Genomic DNA, 26,791 nt, shown 5'->3' with positions numbered 1-26,791 from the left:
TATATATATATATATCCTCTGCTGTTACATGTACAGCACTGGATTGGCTATCTACTGAAAGCAGTTTCTGCTGCTTTATGGGTAAGTCCAGTAGTATGGGTGTCTTTCAGGTAAGTGTGATGTTTGTTAAAATATATAGAAGTCTGTTGTCACCTGTTTGAAGTGATGGTAAATCCTAGCGTCTTTGAAACGCTAGGATTTACCAGTGGAACAAAAAAAGGGGACTATCCGGTATCTAGTATAAAATACTTCATGCTGAAAGTTCCTTTATTTGTCTGAAGCGTTTGCCACACTGAGCTCCTCAGGCAGCTCATGGCAGAACGCTATTTTGCTGTGAGATGACGTTTCCACCTCCTTAGCCAATAGCTGTGTGGGCCTGCTGGCGCCATGCCGGATAGCTAGCACGTTATTGGCTAAGATCAGCTCACAGCAAAATAATGTTCTGCCGTGAGCTGCCTGAGGCACTCAGAGCAGCGAATGCTTCAGACAAATAAAGGAACTTTCAGCATGAAGTATTTTATACTTCATGCTTGAAATTCCCCTTTATTTGTTGCACTGGTAAATCCTAGCGTTTCACAAATGCTTGGATTTACCATCACTTTAAGTCTATAGGCTATTAGTAGGTACTCCATTTTGGATGTATTATAGCCTTGGGGCCATTATATAAGGCATTTTCTAGGTTTGGGTATATAGGTACCTTATTTCACTCTATTATAGGCCTTGAGATGCATTAAGTATTTCTTACAATGTCTCAGCTTCTTTTTTGATGCTTCTTTTTCTCTTAGTGCTTGTAATTTGTTTTGCACTTGTCGCTGTTTCTGGTTAGCGCATGTCAGCTTTTTTTTACACCTTTTGCTTAGCTTGCATCGTTTTTTGCACAAAGTATCATTTTTCCCCATTTTTAATCCTTACACTTGTACGTGCACCTGCAGATGCACTATTTGAAATTTTTGTGTCAGTTTTTTGAGCATGATTCATTTTCTCTTGTTAAGTGTATCCAGTCCACGGATCATCCATTACTTGTGGGATATTCTCCTTCCCAACAGGAAGTTGCAAGAGGATCACCCACAGCAGAGCTGCTATATAGCTCCTCCCCTAACTGTCATATCCAGTCATTCTCTTGCAAGCCTCAACCAAGATGGAGGTCGTAAGAGGAGTGTGGTGTTTTATACTTAGTTTATTCTTCAATCAAAAGTTTGTTATTTTTAAATGGTGCCGGAGTGTACTGTTTATCTCAGGCAGTATTTAGAAGAAGAATCTGCCTGCGTTTTCTATGATCTTAGCAGAAGTAACTAAGATCCATGGCTGTTCTCACATATTCTGAGGAGTGAGGTAACTTCAGAGAGAGAATGGCGTGCAGGTTTTCCTGCAATAAGGTATGTACAGTTAATATTTTTCTAGGGATGGAATTTGCTAGAAAATGCTGCTGATACCGAACTAATGTAAGTAAAGCCTTAAATGCAGTTATAGCGACTGGTATCAGGCTTATTAATAGAGATACATACTCTTATAAAAATGTAATATAAAACGTTTGCTGGCATGTTTAATCGTTTTTATATGTATTTGGTGATAAAACTTATTGGGGCCTAGTTTTTTTCCACATGGCTGGCTTGAATTTTGCCTAGTAACAGTTTCCTTAGGCTTTCCACTATTGTAATATGAGTGGGAGGGGCCTTTTTTAGTGCTTTTCTGTGCAGATAAAAATACTGACAGAGACATTCAGCTTCCCTCTGCATGATCCAGGACATCTCTGGAGGGCTCAAAAGGCTTCAAAGTCGTTTTTGAGGGAGGTAAAAAGCCACAGTAGAGCTGTGGCAGTTGTTGTGACTGTTTGGAAAAAAAAAAAAAAAAAAAAAAAATGTTTTTGTCTTTTATTATTCAGTTTTGGGTATTAAGGGGTTAATCATCCATTTGCAAGTGGGTGCAATGCTCTGCTAACTTGTTACATACACTGTAAAAATGTTGTTAGTGTAACTGCCTTTTTTCACTGTTATTTCAAATTTTGACAAAATTTGTGTTTCTTAAAGGTGCAGTAACGTTTTTTATATTGCTTGTAAACTTGTTTAAAGTGTTTTCCAAGCTTGCTAGTCTCATTGCTAGTCTGTTTAAACATGTCTGACACAGAGGAAACTACTTGTTCATTATGTTTGAAAGCCATGGTGGAGCCCCATAGGAGAATGTGTACTAAATGTATTGATTTCATCTTAAACAGTAAAGATCAGTCTTTAACTATAAAAGAAATATCACCTGAAGATTCTGACGAGGGGGAAGTTAGGGGGGGTTAGGAGAAATACAGAGCGCGCAGATGCTGTAAGGGCCATGTCTGATACTGCGTCACAATATGCAGATCATGAGGACGGAGAGCTTCAGTCTGTGGGTGACATCTCTGATTCGGGGAAACCTGATTCAGAGATTTCTAATTTTAAATTTAAGCTTGAGAACCTCCGTGTGTTGCTTGGGGAGGTATTAGCTGCTCTGAATGACTGTAACACAGTTGCAGTACCAGAGAAATTGTGTAGGCTGGATAAATACTATGTGGTACCGGTGTGTACTGATGTTTTTCCTATACCTAAAAGGCTTACAGAAATTATTAGCAAGGAGTGGGATAGACCGGGGGTGCCTTTTTCCAAACCTCCTATATTTAGAAAAATGTTTCCAATAGACGCCACTACACAGGACTTATGGCAGACGGTCCCTAAGGTGGAGGGAGCAGTTTCTACTTTAGCAAAGCGTACTACTATCCCGGTTGAGGACAGTTGTGCTTTTTCAGATCCAATGGATAAAAAATTGGAGGGTTACCTTAAGAAAATGTTTATTCAACAAGGTTTTATTTTACAGCCCCTTGCATGCATTGCGCCTGTCACGGCCGCGGCGGCATTCTGGTTTGAGGCCCTGGAAGAGGCCATCCATACAGCTCCATTGACTGAAATTATTGACAAGCTTAGAACACTTAAGCTAGCTAACTCATTTGTTTCTGATGCCATTGTTCATTTGACTAAACTAACGGCTAAGAATTCCGGATTCGCCATCCAAGAGCGTAGGGCGCTATGGCTTAAATCCTGGTCAGCTGACGTGACTTCGAAGTCTAAATTACTCAACATTCCTTTCAAGGGGCAGACCTTATTCGGGCCTGGCTTGAAGGAAATTATTGCTGACATTACTGGAGGTAAGGGTCACACCCTTCCTCAGGACAGGGCCAAAGCAAAGGCCAAACAGTCTAATTTTCGTGCCTTTCGAAATTTCAAGGCAGGTGCAGCATCAACTTCCTCCGCTTCAAAACAAGAGGGAACTTTTGCTCAATCTAAGCAGGCCTGGAAACCTAACCAGTGCTGGAACAAAGGCAAGCAGGCCAGAAAGCCTGCTGCTGCCTCTAAGACAGCATGAAGGAACGGCCCCCTATCCGGCGACGGATCTAGTAGGGGGCAGACTTTCTCTCTTCGCCCAGGCGTGGGCAAGAGATGTTCAGGATCCATGGGCGTTGGAGATCATATCTCAGGGATATCTTCTGGACTTCAAAGCTTCCCCTCCACAAGGGAGATTTCATCTTTCAAGGCTATCTGCAAATCGGATAAAGAAAGAGGCATTCCTACGCTGTGTGCAAGACCTAGTTATGGGAATGATCCATCCAGTTCCGCGGACGGAACAAGGACAGGGTTTTTATTCAAATCTGTTTGTGGTTCCCAAAAAAGAGGGAACCTTCAGACCAATTTTGGATCTAAAGATCTTAAACAAATTCCTCAGAGTTTCATCTTTCAAAATGGAAACTATTCGGACCATCCTACCCATGATCCAAGAAGGTCAGTACATGACCACAGTGGACTTAAAGGATGCCTACCTTCACATACCGATTCACAAAGATCATCATCGGTTTCTAAGGTTTGCCTTTCTAGACAGGCATTACCAATTTGTAGCTCTTCCCTTCGGGTTGGCTACAGCCCCGAGAATCTTTACAAAGGTTCTGGGCTCACTTCTGGCGGTTCTAAGACAGCGAGGCATAGCGGTGGCTCCGTATCTAGACGACATCCTGATACAGGCGTCAAGCTTTCAAGTTGCCAAGTCTCATACAGAGATAGTTCTGGCATTTCTGAGGTCGCACGGGTGGAAAGTGAACGAGGAAAAGAGTTCTCTATCCCCACTCACAAGAGTCTCCTTCTTAGGGACTCTTATAGATTCTGTAGAAATGAAAATTTACCTGACGGAGTCCAGGTTATCAAAACTTCTAAATGCTTGCCGTGTTCTTCACTCCATTCCGTGCCCTTCGGTAGCTCAGTGTATGGAGGTAATCGGCTTAATGGTAGCAGCAATGGACATAGTGCCATTTGCGCGCCTTCATCTCAGACCGCTGCAATTATGCATGCTGAGTCAGTGGAATGGGGATTACACAGATTTGTTCCCTCTGCTAAATCTGGATCAAGAGACCACAGATTCTCTTCTCTGGTGGTTGTCTCGGGTACACCTGTCCAAGGGTATGACCTTTCGCAGGCCAGATTGGACAATTGTAACAACAGGTGCCAGCCTTCTAGGTTGGGGTGCAGTCTGGAATTCCCTGAAGGCACAGGGATCGTGGACTCCGGAGGAGAAACTCCTTCCAATAAATATTCTGGAGTTAAGAGCGATATTCAATGCTCTTCTGGCTTGGCCCCAGTTAGCAACACTGAGGTTCATCAGATTTCAGTCGGACAACATCACGACTGTGGCTTACATCAACCATCAAGGGGGAACCAGGAGTTCCCTAGCGATGTTAGAAGTCTCAAAAATAATTCGCTGGGCAGAGTACCACTCTTGCCACCTGTCAGCAATCCATATCCCAGGCGTGGAGAACTGGGAGGCGGATTTTCTAAGTCGTCAGACTTTCCATCCGGGGGAGTCGGAACTCCATCCGGAGGTGTTTGCTCAGTTGATTCATCGTTGGGGCAAACCAGAGTTGGATCTCATGGCGTCTCGCCAGAACGCCAAGCTTCCTTGTTACGGATCCAGGTCCAGGGACCCAGAAGCGACGCTGATAGATGCGCTAGCAGCGTCTTGGTTCTTCAACCTGGCTTATGTGTTTCCACCGTTTCCTCTGCTCCCTCGACTGATTGCCAAAATCAAACAGGAGAGAGCATCAGTGATTCTGATAGCACCTGCGTGGCCACGCAGGACTTGGTATGCAGACCTAGTGGACATGTCATCCTTTCCACCATGGACTCTGCCTCTAAGACAGGACCTTCTGATACAAGGTCCTTTCAATCATCCAAATCTAATTTCTCTGAGACTGACTGCATGGAGATTGAACGCTTGATTCTATCAAAGCGTGGCTTCTCCGAGTCAGTCATTGATACTTTAATACAGACACGAAAGCCTCTTACCAGGAAAATCTACCACAAGATATGGAGTAAATATCTTTATTGGTGTGAATCCAAGACTTACTCATGGAGTAAAGTTAGGATTCCTAGAATATTGTCTTTTCTCCAAGAGGGCTTGGACAAAGGATTATCAGCTAGTTCCTTAAAGGGACAGATTTCTGCTCTGTCTATTCTTTTGCACAAGCGTCTGGCAGAGGTTCCAGACGTCCAGGCATTTTGCCAGGCTTTGGTTAGATTTAAGCCTGTGTTTAAACCTGTTGCTCCCCCATGGAGCTTAAACTTGGTTCTTCAAGGAGTTCCGTTTGAACCCCTTCATTCCATTGATATTAAACTTTTATCTTGGAAAGTTCTGTTTTTGATGGCTATTTCCTCGGCTCGGAGAGTCTCTGAGCTATCTGCCTTACAATGTGATTCTCCCTATCTGATTTTTCATGCAGATAAGGTAGTTCTGCGTACCAAACCTGGGTTTTTACCTAAGGTGGTTTCTAACAAGAATATCAATCAAGAGATTGTTGTTCCATCGTTGTGCTCTAATCCTTCAAAGAAGGAACGTCTTTTACATAATCTGGACGTAGTCCGTGCCTTGAAGTTTTACTTACAAGCTACTAAGGATTTTCGTCAAACATCTTTCCTGTTTGTCGTTTACTCTGGACAGAGGAGAGGTCAAAAAGCTTCGGCAACCTCTCTTTCCTTTTGGCTTCGGAGCTTAATAAGCCTAGCCTATGAGACTGCTGGACAGCAGCCCCCTGAAAGGATTACAGCTCATTCTACTAGAGCTGTGGCTTCCACCTGGGCCTTCAAAAATGAGGCCTCTGTTGAACAGATTTGCAAGGCTGCGACTTGGTCTTTGCTTCACACTTTTTCAAAATTTTACAAATTTGATACTTTTGCTTCTTCGGAGGCTGTGTTTGGGAGAAAGGTTCTTCAGGCAGTGGTTCCTTCCGCTTAATCCTGCCTTGTCCCTCCCATCATCCGTGTACTTTAGCTTTGGTATTGGTATCCCACAAGTAATGGATGATCCGTGGACTGGATACACTTAACAAGAGAAAACATAATTTATGCTTACCTGATAAATTTATTTCTCTTGTAGTGTATCCAGTCCACGGCCCGCCCTGTCCTTTTAAGGCAGGTCTAAATTTTAATTAAACTACAGTCACCACTGCACCCTATGGTTTCTCCTTTCTCTGTTTGTTTTCGGTCGAATGACTGGATATGACAGTTAGGGGAGGAGCTATATAGCAGCTCTGCTGTGGGTGATCCTCTTGCAACTTCCTGTTGGGAAGGAGAATATCCCACAAGTAATGGATGATTCGTGGACTGGATACACTACAAGAGAAATAAATTTATCAGGTAAGCATAAATGATGTTTTTTTTGCGCGCTTAGTCTCTGTGTGCATTTAATATTCAGATGTTTATCTGGTTTGCGCTTTATCTGATACTTTATCTGACGCTCCTGAAGTTTGCTTAAGTCTCTGGTGAGGGGGTAAGATTTCATTACTTCCAAGAGTTGCATTATTTGGGTGTAAGGTTGCTTTATTTACCCTACCTATTATTATGTTTAAATCATTATCTGTAATTTTGATTTTCTCATTGCCTGCCTGTTATTTTTCATAATGGAGCATACTGATTTTGTCCCCTCTTCTGCTACCCCAGAAGCTAAATCATCAGAATACTTTCCTACTATTATAAATTGTATTTTGTGCAAACTGGTTGATATAATCCCCCCCCCCCCCCCCCCCCCCGCTCAGCTTTGCAAATCATGTATGGATCATCTTATTTATTCTGATCAGTCTAATGCTGCACTTGCTTCTAAGGGTATATGTCTTACCTCTGTTTACTCTACACAGGTGATTTCTTCAGATTTTGCTACAGGATTTAAAGATTTTTTATGCTCTACTATATCTGAGATGTTGGCGGCCATGCCCCCTCCAATTAAGCATAAGAAGGTGGTTTCTACTAGTTTATCTGATTTGTGTAAATCAAGTCTGTTAAGCTGAATGTTCCAGTCCCTGGTGCTTCTGATTTATCCTCTGAGGGTGAAGTGTTTCCTTATTATCGAGAGTCAATCTCTTATAAGGAAACTGAATCTTCCAGTATTTTAGTTAAGCTATTGTAAACTTTCGTTCTCTTTTAAGAGACATGGTTATGTACCTTAGCGGTTCGGGACTCTAAAGTTCCTGAGGATGTCTGTTAAACAGCTGGATTTAATTGTTAAGCCCTCTGTTAAGTCACCTGAGGTATTTCCAGTTGCTAATGCTATCTCTGAGATAATTTATTAACAGTGGTCTTAGCCGGGCATTCCTTTTTAATCCTGTTCTAAAAGGATGTTATTATCTGGAAGATAGTACCTCTGGACAAGAAATTTGATTATTTTTTTCCCATAGAAATGCCTTTTTGCGAGCAGTTTTTTTGTTCTCTCTTTTTAGGCCAGCAATTGCTATTGCTTGTGTTGCAGCAGCTTCTTGGTGTAAGGGTTTATCTGAGCAACCGATCCAGATCTTCTAGTTTTATTCTGTTCAAGATGCTTGGGTAATGAGCATTTTTCTTTCATGTAATTGGCAAGAGTCCATGAGCCTAGTGACGTATGGGATATTAAATCCTACCAGGAGGGGCAAAGTTTCCCAAACCTCAAAATGCCTATAAATACACCCCTCACCACACCCACAATTCAGTTTTACAAACTGTGCCTCCTATGGAGGTGGTGAAGTAAGTTTGTGCTAAGATTTCTACGTTGATATGTGCTTCTCAGCATTTTGAAGTCTGATTCCTCTCAGAGTACAGTGAATGTCAGAGGGATGTGAAGGGAGTATCACCTATTGAATGAATGGTTTTCCTCACGGGGTATCTATTTCATAGGTTCTCTGTTATCGGTCATAGAGATTCATCTCCTACCTCCCTTTTCAGATCCACGATATACTCTCATATTCCATTACCTCTACTGATAACCGTTTCAGTACTGGTTTGGGTATCTGCTATATGTGGATGGGTGTTTTCATTACTTAAGACACTCTCAGCTATAGTTTGGCACTTTATGTATTTATATAAAGTTCTAAATATATGTATTGTACTTATATTTGCCATGATTCAGGTTTTCAGTTTATTTCCTTTTGCAGACTTTCCGTTTCATATCTGGGAAATGCTTTTTTTATGAAAAAAATATTTCTTACCTGGGGTATAGTCTCTCTTTCAAATTGACTGTCTTTTAAATTTGCGGGCAGAATTAGGCTCGCAAGGGCGCAAAATGGCAAATTTTATTGCGTCATTCTAGGCGTGAGATTTCTTTGGCGTGAAGTTACGTTCGTTGACGCAAATTCGTCATTTCCGTCGTCTTAGTCGACGCCGAGTCCTTTACAAGGTTGCATCATCTATGACGCGAGTGTGTCATTTCCGGACGTTTTTGGCGCCAAACAATATTTTTCGCTTTATATGTTGTTTTTTTCTCTTACATTTGCAAGATGTCTCAATCTGATCCTGTCTCAGAAATCACTGTTGGAACCCTGCTGCCTGATAACAGTTCTACCAAAGCTAAGTGCATTTGTTGTAAACTTGTGGAGGTTATATCTCCTGCTGTGGTTTGTAATAGTTATCATGATAAACTTTTACATGCAGAGAATGTATCCATCAGTAGTAGTTCATGTTGCTGTCCCCTCAACATATAATGCACAAGATATACCTGTAAATTTAAAAGAATTTATTAATGATTCTATTCAGAAGGCTTTGTCTGCCATCCGGCCTTCTAATAAATGTAAAAGGTCTTTTAAAACTTCTCATAAAGTTGATGAAATTTCAAATGACCGACAACATGCTGAATTATCCTTCTCTGATGGGGATCTATCTGGTTCAGAAGATCCTGCCTCAGATATTGACACTGACAAATCTTCTTATTTATTTAAAATGGAGTATATTCGTTCTTTGTTAAAAGAAGTGTTGATTACATTGGATATGGAGGAAACTAGTCCTTTGATATTAAAACTACTAAACGTTTAAATTCTGTTTATAAACCTCCTGTGGTTATTACAGAGGTTTTTTTCAGTTCCTGATGCTATTTCTGATATGATTTCTAAGGAATGGAATAGGCCTGGTACTTCTTTTATTCCTTCTTCAAGGTTTAAAAAATTGTATCCTTTGCCAGCAGTTACTTTTGAGTTTTGGGAAAAGATCCCCAAAGTTGATGGTGCTATCTTTACTCTTGCTAAACGTACTACTATTCCTACAGAAGATAGTACTTCTTTTAAAGATCCTTTAGATAGGAAACTTAAATCTTATCTAAGGAAAGCCTATTTATATTCAGTTCATCTTCTCAGGCCAGCAATTTCTTTGGCTGATGTTGCAGCTGCTTCAACTTTTTGGTTGGAAACTTTAGCGCAACAAGTATTGGATCATGATTCAACATGCTAATAATTTTATTTGTGATGCCATTTTTGATATCATCAAAATTGATGTTAAATCTATGTCTTTAGCTATTTTAGCTAGAAGAGCTTTGTGGTTTAAATCTTGGAATGCTGACATGACTTCTAAGTCCAGATTGCTATCTCTTACTTTCCAAGGTAATAAGTTATTTGGTTCTCAATTGGATTCAATAATTTCAACTGTCACTGGGGGGAAGGGAGTTTTCTTGCCTCAGGATAAAAGACCTAAGGGTAAATCTAAAGCTTCTAACCGTTTTCGTTCCTTTTGACAAAATAAGGAACAGAAACCTAATCCCTCACCCAAGGAATATGTTTCCAATTGGAAGCCTTCCTCGAATTGGAATAAATCCAAGCCATTTAAGAGATCAAAGCCAGCCCCCAAGTCCACATGAAGGTGCGGCCCTCATTCCAGCTCAGCTGGTAGGGGGCAGATTAAGATTTTTCAAAGATGTTTGGACCAATTCGGTCCAAAATCAGTGGATTCAGAGTATTGTCTCTCAGGGGTACAGAATAGGATTCAGATTAAGACCGCCTGTGAGAAGATTTTTTCTCTCACGCATCCCTGCAAACCCAGTAAAGGCTCAGGCTTTCCTGAAGTGTGTTTTAGACCTGGAATTATCAGGGGTAATCATGCCAGTTCCGTTTCAGGAACAGAGTCTGGGGTTTTATTCAAATCGATTCATTGTCCCAAAGAAAGAAAATTCATTCAGACCAGTTTTGGATCTAAAAATTTTGAATCGATATGTAAGAGTACCAACTTTCAAAATGGTGACTATAAGGACTATTCTGCCTTTTGTTCAGCAAGGGCATTATATGTCCACAATAGACTTACAGGATGCATATCTTCATATTCCGATTCATCCAGATCACTATCAGTTCCTAAGATTCTCTTTTCTATATAAGCATTACCAATTTGTTGTTCTTCCTTTTGGCCTAGCGACAGCTCCAAGAATCTTTTCAAAGGTTCTCGGTGCCCTACTTTCTGTAATCAGAGCAGGGTATTGCAGTGTTTCCTTATTTGGACGGCATCTTGGTACTTGCTCAGTCTTTATGTTCTGCAGAATCTCACACGAATCAACTAGTGTTGTTTCTTCAAAAACATGGTTGGAGGATCAATTTACTAAAAAGTTATTTTATTCCTCAGACAAGGGTAACCTTTTTAGGTTTCCAGATAGATTCAGTGTCCATGACTTTGTCTCTAATGGAAAAGAGACGTTTGAAATTGGTTGCAGCCTGTCGGAACCTTCAGTCTCAGTTATTCCCTTCAGTAGCTATGTGCATGGAAGTTTTAGGTCTCATGACTGCAGCATCGGACGCGATCCCCTTTGCTCATTTTCATATGAGACCTCTCCAGCTTTGTATGCTGAACCAATGGTGCAGGGATTATACAAGGATATCACAATTAATATCCTTAAATCCCAATGTTCGACTATCTCTGACTTGGTGGTTAGATCACCATCGTATTGTTCTAGGGTCCTCTTTCGTTCGTCCAACCTGGACTGTTTTCACAACAGATGCGAGTCTTTAAATTTGGGGAGCTATTTGGGGATCTCTGACAGCACAAGGGGTTTGGAGATCTCAAGAGGCGAGAATACCAATAAATATTTTGGAACTCTGTGCGATTCTCAGGGCTCTTCAGTTTTGGCCTCTATTGAAGAGAGAACCGTTCATTTGTTTTCAGACAGACAATATCACAACTGTGGCATATGTCAATCATCAGGGTGGGACTCACAGTCCTCAAGCTTTGAAAGAAGTATCTCGGATACTTGTTTGGGCGGAAACCAGCTCCTGTCTAATTTGTGCGGTTCATATCCCAGGTATAGACAATTGGGAAGCGGATTATCTCAGTTGTCAGACTTTATATCCGGGAGAGTGGTCTCTCCACCCAGATGTGTTTTCTCAAATTGTTCAGATGTGGGGTCTTCCAGAAATAGATCTGATGGCATCTCATCTAAACAAGAAGCTTCCCAGATACCTGTCCAGGTCCAGGGATCCTCAGGCGGAAGCAGTGGATGCGTTGACACTTCCTAGGTGTTATCAACCTGCTTATATTTTCCCGCATCTAGTTCTTCTTCCAAGAATGATCTCCAAAATCATCATGGAACAATCGTTTATGTTGCTGTTGACTCCAGCATGGCCTCACAAGTTTTGGTATGCGGATCTTGTTCGGATGTCCAGTTGCCAACCTTGGCCACTTCCATTAAGACCGGACCTTCTGTCTCAAGGTCTGTTTTTCCATCAGGATCTCAAATCATTAAATTTGAAGGTATGGAAATTGAACGCCTAGTGCTTAGTCATAGAGGTTTCTCTGATTCAGTGATTAATACTATGTTACAGGCTCGTAAATCTGTTTCTAGAAAGATTTATTATCGAGTTTGGAAGACTTACATTTCATGGTGTTCCTCATAAATTTTCTTGGCATTCTTTTAGAATTCCTAGAATTTTACAGTTTCTTCAGGATGGTTTGGATAAAGTTTTGTCTGCAAGTTCCTTGAAAGGACAAATCTAAAAAAATGCTAAACTTCCTGATATTCACTGTTTTGTACAGGCTTTGGTTCGTATCAAGCCTGTCATTAAATCAATCTCTCCTCCTTGGAGTCTTAATTTGGTTTTGAAGACTTTACAGTCTCCTCCATTTGAGCCTATGCATTCTTTGGACATTAAACTACTTTCTTGTAAAGTCTTGTTCCTTTTAGCCATCTCTTCTGCTAGAAGAGTTTCTGAATTATCTGCTCTCTTGTGAATCTCCTTTTCTGATTTTTCATCAGGATAAGGCAGTTTTACACTTCTTTTGAATTCTTACCTAAGTTTGTGAATTCTAACAACATTAATAGAGAAATTGTTGTCCCTTCTTTGTGTCCTAATCCTAATAATTATTTGGAGAGATCTTTACATTCTTTGGATGTGGTGAGAGCTCTGAAATATTATCTTGAAGCTACTAAAGATTTAAGGATGACTTCTAGTCTATTTTTTATCTTTTCTGGTTCCAGGAAAGGTCGGAAGACTTCTGCCGTTTCTTTGGCATCGTGGTTAAAGCTTTTGATTCATCAAGCTTATTTGGAGTCGAGTAAAGCCCCACCTCAGAGAATTACAGCTCATTCTACTAGATCAGTTTCCACTTCTTGGGCTTTTAAGAATGAAGCTTCAGTTGATCAGATTTGCAAATCAGCAACTTGGTCTTCTTTGCATACAGTACATTTACTAAATTCTACCATTTTGATGTATTTACTTCTTCGGAAGCAGTTTTTGGTAGAAAAGTTCTTCCGGCAGCTGTTTCAGTTTGATTCTTCTGCTTATGATTTAACTTTTTCCTTTTATTTATGAGAATAAACTTATATTTGGGTTGTGGATTATTTTTTTCAGCAAAATGGCTGTTTTTTATTTTATCCCTCCCTCTCTAGTGACTCTTGTATGGAGTTCCACTTCTTGGGTATTGATATCCCATACGTCACTAGCTCATGGACTCTTGCCAAGTACATGAAAGAAAACATAATTTATGTAAGAACTTACCTGATAAATTCATTTCTTTCATATTGGCAAGAGTCCATGAGGCCCACCCCTTTTTTATGGTGGTTATGATTTTTTTTTGTATAAAGCACAATTATTTCCAAATTCCTTTGTTGATGCTTTTTACTCCTTTCTTTATCACCCTACTACTTGGCTATTCGTTAAACTGAATTGTGGGTGTGGTGAGGGGTGTATTTATAGGCATTTTGATGTTTGGGAAACTTTTCCCCACCTGGTAGGATTTCATATCCCATACGTCACTAGCTCATGGACTCTTGTCAATATGAAAGAAACAAATTTATCAGGTAAATTCTTACATAAATTGTTTTTTCCAAGGATACAGAATATGTTTCAGATGACCTTGCAGGGAATGGTTTCTTATGTCTCATTTTCCAAGGAATCCTGAAAGGCAGTTGATCATATCTGGAGTCTAAGGGTGTATTAGTTCTAGTTCTGGAATTGGAACAGACTTAGGGTTTGTATTCAAACTGCTTAATGGTTCCCAAGAAGGAAGGGACTTACAGACTTGTTCTGGATTTGAAAACTTTAAACAAGTTTCTAAGACTTTCTTTTTCAGGTTGGAAATCATTTGGACTATATTTTCTTTTCTTCAACAGGGACAATTAATGTCCCCTATAGATCTGAAGCATTCTTATCTTCATATCCCTATTCACAGGGATCAACAACAATTCCTAAAGTTTGCTTTTCTGGAAAAGCGTTTTTCAGTTTGTTGCTCTTCCATTTGGTCTGGCTACCTCTCCTAGAATCTTTACAAAGGTACTGGGGAGTCTTATCAGTGATAAGAGCTTAAGGTGTGTCATTTGTTCCTTACCTGGACGATATCTTGGTTTAAGTTCGATCCTTACATTTAGCAGTATCTCATACCAACAAACTTTAGTTGTTTCTTCAAGAGCATGGTTGGAAAATAAACTCTCCAAGAGGTTCTCTGTCCCTTTAGTCCAGGATTTCTTTTCTATGTGTAATAATTGACTTTGATAGAACAGCGAAGGATGAAGTTATTCTCAGCTTTTGTAAATCTTCAGTCATTTCCTTCTCTTTCTGTAGCTCTTTGTATGGAAGACTGGTGATAGCAGTCTCAGATGCAATTCCATTTGCTCAGTTTCACATGAGGCCTTGTATGCTTCATCAGTGGTACAGAGATTACACTCAGTTAGCTAAAAAGATTATTTTGTATTCCAAAACAAGACAATATATTTCCTGGGGACATCCTTTGTCAATCCAAATTGGACTGTGCGCTCAACAGATGCAAGTCTGTTAGGTAGGGGTGCAGTCTGAGGGTCCCAGATTGCCAAGGAAGTTTGGATACTTCAGGAGGTAAAGTTGCCCATAAATATTTTGGAACTCTGCAATTTTTCAGGGCCCTTCTCTTTTGACCTCACTTGTAGAAGAAAGAAGCTCATCTGCGTTTCCAGTCAGACAATGTCGCAGCGGTGGCTTACATAAATCATCAGGTGGGAACTCGTAGTTCCCTGGTGATGAGGGTTCTTTTCCCGAATTCTGACTTAGGCAGAAAGCAATTTCTGTATAATTTCTGCAGTTCATATTCAAGGGGTTTGCAATTGGGAAGCATACTTTCTCAGTCATCAATTGCTTCACCCAGGGGAATGCTCTCTTCAGACTTCTGGAAGTGGATTTAATGGCTTCTCGTTTTAACAAAAAAACTCCCCGGATGTTTTGCAAGGTTCAGGGATCCTCAGGTTAAGTTTGTGGATGCTCTAGTAGTTGCTTGATTTTTTTCGTCTGGTTTCCTTTTTTTCCACCTTTTGTTCTGTTACCAAGGGTAATAGCCAGGATCAAGCAGGAGGTATCATCAGTAATTCTGATTGTTCCAGCTTAGCTTTGATGCACATTGGTTTTGCAGATCTGTTGCAGATGTCCAGTTGTCCTTTGTGGCTTCTTCTCAGTGTTACAACTTTCTATCTCAAGGTCTGTTTTTTTTCTCATCAGATTTTAGAATGAGGGACTTTAAGAATGAGGGTTCTCTCTTTATTTAATTTGCATAGCAGTTATTTGGTCTTCCTTAAAGGGACACTGTACCCAAATTTTTTCTTTCGTGATTCAGATTGAGCATGACATTTTAAGCAACTTTCTAATTTACTCCTATTATCAAATTTTCTTCATTTTCTTGGTATCTTTATTTGAAATACAAGAATGTAAGTTTAGATGCCGGCCCATTTTTGGTGAACAACCTGGGCTGTCCTTGCTGATTGGTGGATAAATTCATCCACCAATAAAAAAGTGCTGTCCAGAGTACTGAAAACAAAAAAAAGCTTAGATGCCTTCTTTTTCAAATAATGATAGCAAGAGAACGAAGAGAAGTTGATAATAGGAGTAAATTAGAAAGTTGCTTAAAATTGCATGCTCTTTCTGAATTACAAAAGAAAAATTTGGGTTCAGTGTCCCTTTAAATATTTTTTCTAAATTCTACCATTTTTATGTTTTTGCTTCTTCTGAAGCAGCTTTTAGTAGGCAAGTCCTTCAGGAAGCTATTTTTTTTCCTTTTGTGATTGTTTTTTTTGTTTTGTTATGTTTTTTGTTTTTTATTGCTCTTATTTTCTTTTTCCTACCTTCTTCTGTTCTAGCTTGGATATACTTCAGACTAGATTCTAGTAATGTGGAAAGGTTTTAAGAGCTCTAGGAGTTTTGGATTTTTTGTCTAATCTTAGTGGCCAGAAGTATAATTCCAAGGAGTAATGGATTGTGGACTCTCACCACCATAAAATAAATTAATTTATCAGGACAGCACTTGAAGACCCATACTTACTTAGCTTCTGCTCCTTTGTCTTACTAGTTATTTTACTATTCTCTTCCACTTATTCCTTTTGCTTAGGTAATAGTCTTTTTCTTTGTTGTAATACAAAAAGCACTAAGCAGTGGCTTATATTTAATAGAAATTATTGCAATAAATATTGGTCGTCATTTTAAAAGGATTTTACCTTTTTTTTTTTATACTTAATTTGTGCAGTGTCAGTTACTTCCTGTCACAGCCCTACAAGGAGGCTGTAGTCTCTACAGGAAGTCTTACATAGCTTGATGTCACAAAACGTCAAGAGTAACATCATAGTTGCCAACTGTCCTGTTTTTCCAAAAACAGTCCTGTTTTTTGGCTTCCTGTCCCTGCCTTTTAAGTTTGTCCCTTGTTTAATTCAGTCTGTATATAGTTTATGAATATTGTGTTCAGCACACATTGCTTACAGTATGTTTTTTTTCTGTAGTCTTCTTTATCTGTGATCTTATTTTACAGTGAAGTTTAGCAGTGTGAGGTCAGGTGTTAGGTAAGGGAAAGCCATGGTATGTGATATATAATAGCAGGTAGGGTATCAGACAAGGGATAATAAAGCAAGGCATCTCAATAGTGTTGCACAATTTGGAACATGTTTAATTTGAGGGTTTGCGTAGCAGGGGCTTAACACATCAGGCTTTTAATGTGATGGGACTGCAATTCACAGAACATAAAAAAAACAGATTTACTGGGGCATGTCTGGGTCTATTAGAGTATTGCCAGCAATCACTGGGGTTTCCTGCTATGCAGATGCTGAAGCTGTAATAATTTAACCCTTGTTTGTTTTTTTTGGTACTTGCTATAAAGATATTCTTCCTATTCCAATGTATGTGCTTGAGAGTAAGGGAGGTGATGAGGAGCTTGATGCTTTAACCTGCATTAAAGGGCTATAACAGTGAATTAAAAAAATGCTATAATATGTTACAGCATTTTTTTTATTGCACTGTTGCTTGCATGTAACCATGTGTATAACCCCTGCAAAGGGATTAAATACATAATGATAGTAAGTTTTAGAGCAACAATGCACTGCTGGGAGCTAGCTAAACACATCTGATGAGCCAGTGACAAAAGATAAATGTATGTAGCCACCAATCAACAGCTAGCTCCCAGTAGTGCATTGCTGCTGCTGAGGATTGGTGCATATCCTTCTCAAAAAAAGTTACCCAAGAGAACAAAGTAGAAGCAAATTTAAAAATTACGTTCTCTTTCTTAATCATAAAAGTTTAATGTAAACTTTCCTATAACTTTTAAGCACTCAGTTTTGCTAAATTATACCACTAGAATTGTATATGCTTGTTTTGGGGTGGATTGCAGTGACAGCCATGTAACAGAGATGTGCAGGGAAGAAAATTTAGTTTCGGATATGGAGGAAAATTTGTTTCCCTAAATATTCGTTGGCTGTACTATTCAGTTTTCCTTTAGTTTAAAACAAAACGAAAATCGAATTTTCGTAAACATTTACATTCGAGTTTTGTTAAAACGAATGTAAATGCTTCACAGCTACAGGTGGAACGTTTACATGTAACTACAATACTTACCTCAATGTGCTCTTCAGAGCATGTTAAGGTAAGTATTAAGCGCTAGAAAAATATAAAAAATTATGATTTTCATCATCATTTTTTCGTTTTCTTTATTTTTGTTGGTTCGTTCATTCAGATTTTTGTTTGTAATGTGCATATGTCCGAAAATGAATGCACATCTCTACTATGTAATATGAGCTGGTTTAGTATTAAGTGAATACTAGATAAACAGGGAGTCAGAATTGCTCATGCTTAGAAGAGGCAGAATGTAACCTAAGTTGATAACATATTAGCTAATTTGGCAAGAAAACAAGTAAGTTGTTTGCTGTTTTTTTACACAATGCTTTTTTTATGTTTACTTTGATTAAACATTTTGTTATTACTAAAGGCGCACTGTTTCGTATACCTTTACAACTCGAGGGAGAAGGAAGCCAGGTGGGAGGGGAAGAGATTCCTATTGAGGTGCTGGCTTTCCCCTCCATTTATGGTGTCAAACTTGATAATAATGTTCTGTTTCACTGTTTTAACTGTCACTCAATGTGATTAAAAAAATGTGACATACATTCTACCATAGCGAGTAAATTATTACTATTGGGGTATAAGAGGGAAATAAAAGTACAAAAACAACAGGTTGTAATAGACCACTCTGTCCCTTTTAATGGCATGCCTATTTGGGGTAGAGGCTCAATCACCTGGATTTCTGCATAAATTAGTCATAACATTTGATCTTATCTTCAATTAAATCACAACAATAGACTGACATCTAAAGAATGTTGCTGAACAGAGGAATGGTCCAAAGTTCCTCTTGATCATTGCGCAGGTTTGATCTGCAGTTATGGGAAATGTTTGAGGTTATGGCTGCTAAAGGAGAGCCATGCAGTTATTAAATCTAAGGGTTTGCATACGTCTTTCCACACTGAACTGTGAATGTATCAGTAAGACATGAAAAATGTATAATTGTTTGTGTGTTATTTGTTTACTGTGTTTTTCTACTGTTACATAGTTGAAGATCAAATCATATTTTATGCAGAAATCCTGGTAATTCCAACAGGTTTACGTAATAGTCTTGTCACTGTATTATGCTGGCTTTGTGTACTGGGGGTAAGAGAATATATTTTGCTTTCAACTTAATATGTCTTAACCTTAGCACAGTATTTGTTCTTTTACATTTTATTATTGTTTAACTACATGTTGGGGACATTGTAGAATAAAAGGATTTAAAGATATGATGACCTACTACTCCAAACAGAGACAAACGTTCACTTGTTTATGACTTCCTTAGTGGACCTTCCCTTTATTAATTTGTTTATTTTTCAGATGATAAGTGTGGAGAAGATGGAGGACACTAGCCACCTTCCTAATCCCATCATCATCAGTATACGGCATCAAATGGCATTCCAGTTTATTGAACTCCGAGAAAGAGACAGCTTGGTCAATAGCCTTATCCTCAGACTTGAAAAAGTCAATGCTATCAATGCTGCCTGCCTCTCCAACAGGCATAAAAATCCGGTACGTTTACGTTTCACATTGGTCATTTAGTGTTTTTATAATTTTGTGTTTCACATAAGCATGAAATTTACACCTGCAGTTCTATTAATTGGTTCATTTTGTTCCTTATTTTTCCTTTTGCTCAGAAGTCTTCCGAGTCCCATGAAGAAAGTTTTTGTAATTTGAATATAATGGTTAACCAGATTGACAATGAGAATGTGACAGAGAAGCAGTCAACTAATACAGAAGCTTTGATGGCTACATTTCATCATATAGCAACTAAGAACCCTGATGCTGGATTGGTACAGTATTCCCCTACTGCAATTTTCCATATAGAATTTTATCCTAAAAGTCAAGATCTTCACATATAAATTATTAAGGGTTTGTTTAAATATTTAGATTTATAAATGTATATGAATATGTCACTGTAAGAAGCAATAATCACATTATATATAGGTGAAGTTGTATATGAATAAATACATAGTGAAGTTATATAATGGGTACTTTGTCTATAAATGTTCTTCATAATCATTTTCATATGGCATAAATACAATTGTGGTATAACAAGATCTGTTTAGTTGCCATTTTAATTTAACCATGGCACAGACAAAACAGCAGGTAAATATAGTATAATAAATATAAATATCATTTTAATGTATGTCAATAATAAATTATGGGATTGATTACAATCCTATAGAAAAGTTTATCTAATGATTTTTTTTTTCAAAATTCTATAAACACACAGTGAAATATAACAAAATAGTAAATAATAAAGAAAATGTGAACAAATAATTACTGTGCAACTGAAGTACATACACTTCCAACAAAGAAACATCCAATATAAGAACAAATCTTCCTCAATGGTAAAAAGGTGTATATTTTATGGTGAAACCGTAAAGGAAAAACAAGAATTGGAAGTTGCATTTTCTTAATTGGACGTTTCTATAATCCAGGTGGGATTATTTGTTGACATTTCGTTTATTTTCAACAAAAATTTCCATTAAAGTCTTTGGGGACTTTCGTTTGATAAATCATTTGAAAAGCTTTTCTAAAGGATTGTGGTTGACCCCTATGTTATTGGCATAACCACTGTAATTTATCACTAGTCTTCTTAAAAGGGTAAATAATCACTAAAAGCATAAAACTAGTGTATAGGTAACGTCCGATAGTACAGTATATTTATTATTGTACTTTGATGTTTTTCAGTCAAGGGAACAGATAAAAGAGCACCTGTGGAAAGATCATTTTGCAGAATATGGGAGAACTGTATGCATGTTTCGTACAGAAAAAATTCGAAAACTGGTTGCCATGGGAATTCCTGAATCACTACGAGGAGAACTGTGGCTTGTTTTCTCAGGTGAGCTATAGACTAGTGGTTAGTAGCATGTTAAGCATTACATTAAAGCTGTCCTCTAACACCCCCTAGTGGTGTATAATATGGTTCCACTTTTACCTTCTTGCTTTGAGCTAATACTGCCGCTAGCTCATAAAATCCTTATTTATCCCATTGTGCTTTGCAATCAGATGCTGTAACTGACCTCTCCTTACATCCTGGCTACTACAATAAACTGGTGGAAGAGTCAATGGGCAGGTGCTGCATGGCAACTGAAGAGATAGAACGTGATCTTCACCGCTCTCTGCCAGAGCATCCTGCATTTCAGAATGAGACTGGCATTGCAGCCTTGAGGAGAGTACTGACCGCTTATGCCTACAGAAACCCTAAGATCGGGTACTGCCAGGTAAAGTCATAAAGCCTCATATTGTGCTGGTTGTATGGTAGAACCATAACAGATGTGCTTTATTGTGCTTATTAAACATGTACCCTTTCTTTACCTCATAACAACTTTATTTTAAGTCACTTCAAATTTCACCCAAGACTTTTTTTCTTTTTGCTTCGGTTTGTTACAAAAACCTGCGTAATGTGTTTTTCTGCTATTAACAGTGTTTAGTTTTAAAACCCAAATCCCATTAGCAGCTTGAAAGAATCTGATTGGCCTGAGAATTGTTTGTCTTAATCTGCTGCAACTATTGGCAGGATCAGTTCAATAGCTTATTTATTTACAGTGTAATAGAGGTAGCTAAGATTTATCTTTTAGCATGGTGGATTCTGTGGTTCAAACAAATATCCTGGCATGAGATAGGAAATAATGAATCTGGAATGCAGAATCCTGCAACTGGGAGCGAATGTGACGGAGAACCCAGTGCATTTACTTGTATTTTCACACACAAACACACACACATATATATATATATATATATATATATATATATATATATATATATATATATATATATATATATATATACTGTGTGTGTGTATATATATATATATATATATATAAAATCATTTTAATTACATTATAATATACACACACACAAATATTTCTTGTTTTATGTTATGATGTTATTTTCCAAATTTTTGGTTCAGTACCTAGGTAGCACTTGCTGATTGGTGGCTACATCTAGCCACCAATCAACAAACGCTACCCAGGTGCTGAACCAAAAATGGACCTGCTCCTAAGCTTACATTCCTGCTTTTTCAAATAAAGATACCAGGAGAACAAATACAATTTTTATATTAGAAGTAAATTAGAAAGCTGCTTAAAATTTGCATGCTCTATCTGAATCATGAAAGAAAAAAATTGTGTTTTATATCCCTTTAAATTTTACTATACTTGTCACTATAATGGACATAAACATTTATGATTCAGATAAATCATGTACTTTTATGATACTTTTGTGTTTACTTCTATTACACATTTACTTTTTTCTCTTAATATTCTTTGTGGAACAGCATACCTAGGTAGGCCGAGGAGCAGGGAGCAAACTAGCTACACACATATGTCATTTGTCTCACCGAATGTGTTCAGCTACATCCCACCAGTAGTATTTGATTTTTGCACTTGTATGTCCCTTTAAGGTAATGTGGAGGTAATTCCCACTCTCTGGAGACCCCCTATTCAAAGGAAGTTTTACAGCAAAAGCAGTTAAAATAAATAATATATCTTTATTGCAGATTATTTTTCTTAAAGTGACATTAAACTGCTGGGCACAACTACTATACTGTTCTCTTATTTTAACTCTTTACAAGTGCTGGTTAGTGAAACTCTGCATCTTTAAACTGGGCGCCACCATCTTGCAGTGTAAGTAATCTTGCTCACTGTGACAGAAGCAGTAAGCATTCACAGATCAGTGACATTTCTCCAACATAGGTGTGTCCGGTCCACGGCGTCATCCTTACTTGTGGGATATTCTCTTCCCCAACAGGAAATGGCAAAGAGCCCAGCAAAGCTGGTCACATGATCCCTCCTAGGCTCCGCCTACCCCAGTCATTCTCTTTGCCGTTGTACAGGCAACATCTCCACGGAGATGGCTTAGAGTTTTTTAGTGTTTAACTGTAGTTTTTATTATTCAATCAAGAGTTTGTTATTTTAAAATAGTGCTGGTATGTACTATTTACTCAGAAACAGAAAAGAGATGAAGATTTCTGTTTGTATGAGGAAAATGATTTTAGCAACCGTTACTAAAATCCATGGCTGTTCCACACAGGACTGTTGAGAGGAATTAACTTCAGTTGGGGGAACAGTGAGCAGTCTCTTGCTGCTTGAGGTATGACACATTCTAACAAGACGATGTAATGCTGGAAGCTGTCATTTTCCCTATGGGATCCGGTAAGCCATGTTTATTAAGATTGTAAATAAGGGCTTCACAAGGGCTTATTAAGACTGTGGACTTTTTCTGGGCTAAATCGATTCATTATTAACACATATTTAGCCTTGAGGAATCATTTAATCTGGGTATTTTGATAAGTTTATATCGGCAGGCACTTTTTTAGACACCTTTCTCTTTAGGGGCTTTCACAAATCATAGGCAGAGCCTCATTTTCGCGCCGGTGTTGCGCACTTGTTTTTGAGAGGCATGACATGCAGTCGCATGTGTGAGGAGCTCTGATACATAGAAAAGACTTTCTGAAGGCGTCATTTGGTATCGTATTCCCCTTTGGGCTTGGTTGGGTCTCAGCAAAGCAGACACCAGGGACTGTAAAGGGGTTAAAGTTAAAAACGGCTCCGGTTCCGTTATTTTAAGGGTTAAAGCTTCCAAATTTGGGGTGCAATACTTTTAAGGCTTTAAGACACTGTGGTGAAATTTTGGTGAATTTTGAGCAATTCCTTCATATTTTTTCGCAATTGCAGTAATAAAGTGTGTTCAGTTTAAAATTTAAAGTGACAGTAACGGTTTTATTTTAAAACGTTTTTTGTACTTTGTTATCAAGTTTATGCCTGTTTAACATGTCTGAACTACCAGATAGACTGTGTTCTGAATGTGGGGAAGCCAGAGTTCCTTCTCATTTAAATAAATGTGATTTATGTGACAATGACAATGATGCCCAAGATGATTCCTCAAGTGAGGGGAGTAAGCATGGTACTGCATCATTCCCTCCTTCGTCTGCACGAGTCTTGCCCACTCAGGAGGCCCCTAGTACATCTAGCGCGCCAATACTCCTTACTATGCAACAATTAACGGCTGTAATGGATAATTCTGTCAAAAACATTTTAGCCAAAATGCACACTTATCAGCGTAAGCGCGACTGCTCTGTTTTAGATACTGAAGAGCATGACGACGCTGATAATAATGGTTCTGAAGGGCCCCTAAACCAGTCTGATGGGGCCAGGGAGGTTTTGTCTGAGGGAGAAATTACTGATTCAGGGAACATTTCTCAACAAGCTGAACCTGATGTGATTACGTTTAAATTTAAGTTGGAACATCTCCGCATTCTGCTTAAGGAGGTATTATCCACTCTGGATGATTGTGACAAGTTGGTCATCCCAGAGAAACTATGTAAAATGGACAAGTTCCTAGAGGTCCCGGGGCTCCCAGAAGCTTTTCCTATACCCAAGCGGGTGGCGGACATTGTAAATAAAGAATGGGAAAGGCCCGGTATTCCTTTCGTCCCTCCCCCCATATTTAAAAAATTGTTTCCTATGGTCGACCCCAGAAAGGACTTATGGCAGACAGTCCCCAAGGTCGAGGGAGCGGTTTCCACTTTAAACAAACGCACCACTATACCCATAGAAGATAGTTGTGTTTTCAAAGATCCTATGGATAAAAAATTAGAAGGTTTACTTAAAAAGCTTCAGCAGGGTTACCTTCTACAACCAATTTCATGCATTGTCCCTGTCACTACAGCCGCGTGTTTCTGGTTCGATGAGCTGGTAAAGGCGGTCGATAGTGATTCTCCTCCTTATGAGGAGATTATGGACAGAATCAATGCTCTCAAATTGGCTAATTCTTTCACCCTAGACGCCACTTTGCAATTGGCTAGGTTAGCGGCTAAGAATTCTGGGTTTGCTATTGTGGCGCGCAGAGCGCTTTGGTTGAAATCTTGGTCAGCTGATGCGTCTTCCAAGAACAAGCTACTTAACATTCCTTTCAAGGGGAAAACGCTGTTTGGCCCTGACTTGAAAGAGATTATCTCTGATATCACTGGGGGTAAGGGCCATGCCCTTCCTCAGGATCGGCCTTTCAAGGCCAAAAATAAACCTAATTTTCGTCCCTTTCGTAGAAACGGACCAGCCCAAAGTGCTACGTCCTCTAAGCAAGAGGGTAATACTTCTCAAGCCAAGCCAGCTTGGAGACCAATGCAAGGCTGGAACAAGGGAAAGCAGGCCAAGAAACCTGCCACTGCTACCAAGACAGCATGAAATGTTGGCCCCCGATCCGGGACCGGATCTGGTGGGGGGCAGACTCTCTCTCTTCGCTCGGGCTTGGGCAAGAGATGTTCTGGATCCTTGGGCGCTAGAAATAGTCTCCCAAGGTTATCTTCTGGAATTCAAGGGGCTTCCCCCAAGGGGGAGGTTCCACAGGTCTCAGTTGTCTTCAGACCACATAAAAAGACAGGCATTCTTACGTTGTGTAGAAGACCTGTTAAAAATGGGAGTGATTCATCCTGTTCCATTAGGAGAACAAGGGATGGGGTTCTACTCCAATCTGTTCATAGTTCCCAAAAAAGAGGGAACGTTCAGACCAATCTTAGATCTCAAGATCTTAAACAAGTTTCTCAAGGTTCCATCGTTCAAAATGGAAACCATTCGAACAATTCTTCCTTCCATCCAGGAAGGTCAATTCATGACCACGGTGGATTTAAAGGATGCGTATCTACATATTCCTATCCACAAGGAACATCATCGGTTCCTAAGGTTCGCATTCCTGGACAAGCATTACCAGTTCGTGGCGCTTCCTTTCGGATTAGCCACTGCTCCAAGGATTTTCACAAAGGTACTAGGGTCCCTTCTAGCTGTGCTAAGACCAAGGGGCATTGCTGTAGTACCTTACTTGGACGACATTCTGATTCAAGCGTCGTCCCTTCCTCAAGCAAAGGCTCACACGGACATTGTCCTGGCCTTTCTCAGATCTCACGGATGGAAAGTGAACGTGGAAAAGAGTTCTCTATCTCCGTCAACAAGGGTTCCCTTCTTGGGGACAATAATAGACTCCTTAGAAATGAGGATTTTTCTGACAGAGGCCAGAAAAACAAAACTTCTAGACTCTTGTCGGATACTTCATTCCGTTCCTCTTCCTTCCATAGCGCAGTGCATGGAAGTGATAGGTTTGATGGTAGCGGCAATGGACATAGTTCCTTTTGCGCGCATTCATCTAAGACCATTACAACTGTGCATGCTCAGTCAGTGGAATGGGGACTATACAAACTTGTCTCCGAGGATACAAGTAAATCAGAGGACCAGAGACTCACTCCGTTGGTGGCTGTCCCTGGACAACCTGTCACAAGGGATGACCTTCCGCAGACCAGAGTGGGTCATTGTCACGACCGACGCCAGTCTGATGGGCTGGGGCGCGGTCTGGGGATCCCTGAAAGCTCAGGGTCTTTGGTCTCGGGAAGAATCTCTTCTACCGATAAATATTCTGGAACTGAGAGCGATATTCAATGCTCTCAAGGCTTGGCCTCAGCTAGCGAGGGCCAAGTTCATACGGTTTCAATCAGACAACATGACAACTGTTGCGTACATCAACCATCAGGGGGGAACAAGGAGTTCCCTGGCGATGGAAGAAGTGACCAAAATCATTCTATGGGCGGAGTCTCACTCCTGCCACCTGTCTGCTATCCACATCCCAGGAGTGGAAAATTGGGAAGCGGAGTCTGAGTCGTCAGACATTGCATCCGGGGGAGTGGGAACTCCATCCGGAAATCTTTGCCCAAGTCACTCAACTGTGGGGCATTCCAGACATGGATCTGATGGCCTCTCGTCAGAACTTCAAAGTTCCTTGCTACGGGTCCAGATCCAGGGATCCCAAGGCGGCTCTAGTGGATGCACTAGTAGCACCTTGGACCTTCAAACTAGCTTATGTATTCCCGCCGTTTCCTCTCATCCCCAGGCTGGTAGCCAGGATCAATCAGGAAAGGGCGTCGGTGATCTTGATAGCTCCTGCGTGGCCACGCAGGACTTGGTATGCAGATCTGGTGAATATGTCATCGGCTCCACCATGGAAGCTACCTTTGAGACGAGACCTTCTTGTTCAAGGTCCGTTCGAACATCCGAATCTGGTCTCACTCCAGCTGACTGCTTGGAGATTGAACGCTTGATCTTATCGAAGCGAGGGTTCTCAGATTCTGTTATCGATACTCTTGTTCAGGCCAGAAAGCCTGTAACTAGAAAGATTTACCACAAAATTTGGAAAAAATATATCTGTTGGTGTGAATCT

General features: G+C 39.7%; 1 protein-coding gene across 4 annotated transcripts in view; it reads left to right on the top strand.

The window, feature by feature from the left end:
• Window positions 1–26,791, top strand: part of TBC1D8 (TBC1 domain family member 8) — a 554,164-nt gene that overhangs the window by 412,220 nt on the left and 115,153 nt on the right. For all 4 annotated transcript variants that reach the window (XM_053707644.1, XM_053707646.1, XM_053707643.1 and 1 more), the window contains 4 exons: window positions 18,902–19,093; window positions 19,219–19,374; window positions 20,279–20,429; window positions 20,597–20,811. In XM_053707644.1, the coding sequence (XP_053563619.1) occupies window positions 18,902–19,093; window positions 19,219–19,374; window positions 20,279–20,429; window positions 20,597–20,811 (714 nt within the window). The remainder of the gene's footprint in view (window positions 1–18,901; window positions 19,094–19,218; window positions 19,375–20,278; window positions 20,430–20,596; window positions 20,812–26,791) is intronic.

The sequence above is a fragment of the Bombina bombina genome, chromosome 3, assembly GCF_027579735.1.
Source record: "Bombina bombina isolate aBomBom1 chromosome 3, aBomBom1.pri, whole genome shotgun sequence".
NCBI classification, from domain to species: domain Eukaryota; kingdom Metazoa; phylum Chordata; class Amphibia; order Anura; family Bombinatoridae; genus Bombina; species Bombina bombina.
The sequence above is the reverse complement of the archived record's forward strand: the minus strand, read 5'-3'. Positions and strand labels throughout refer to the sequence as shown.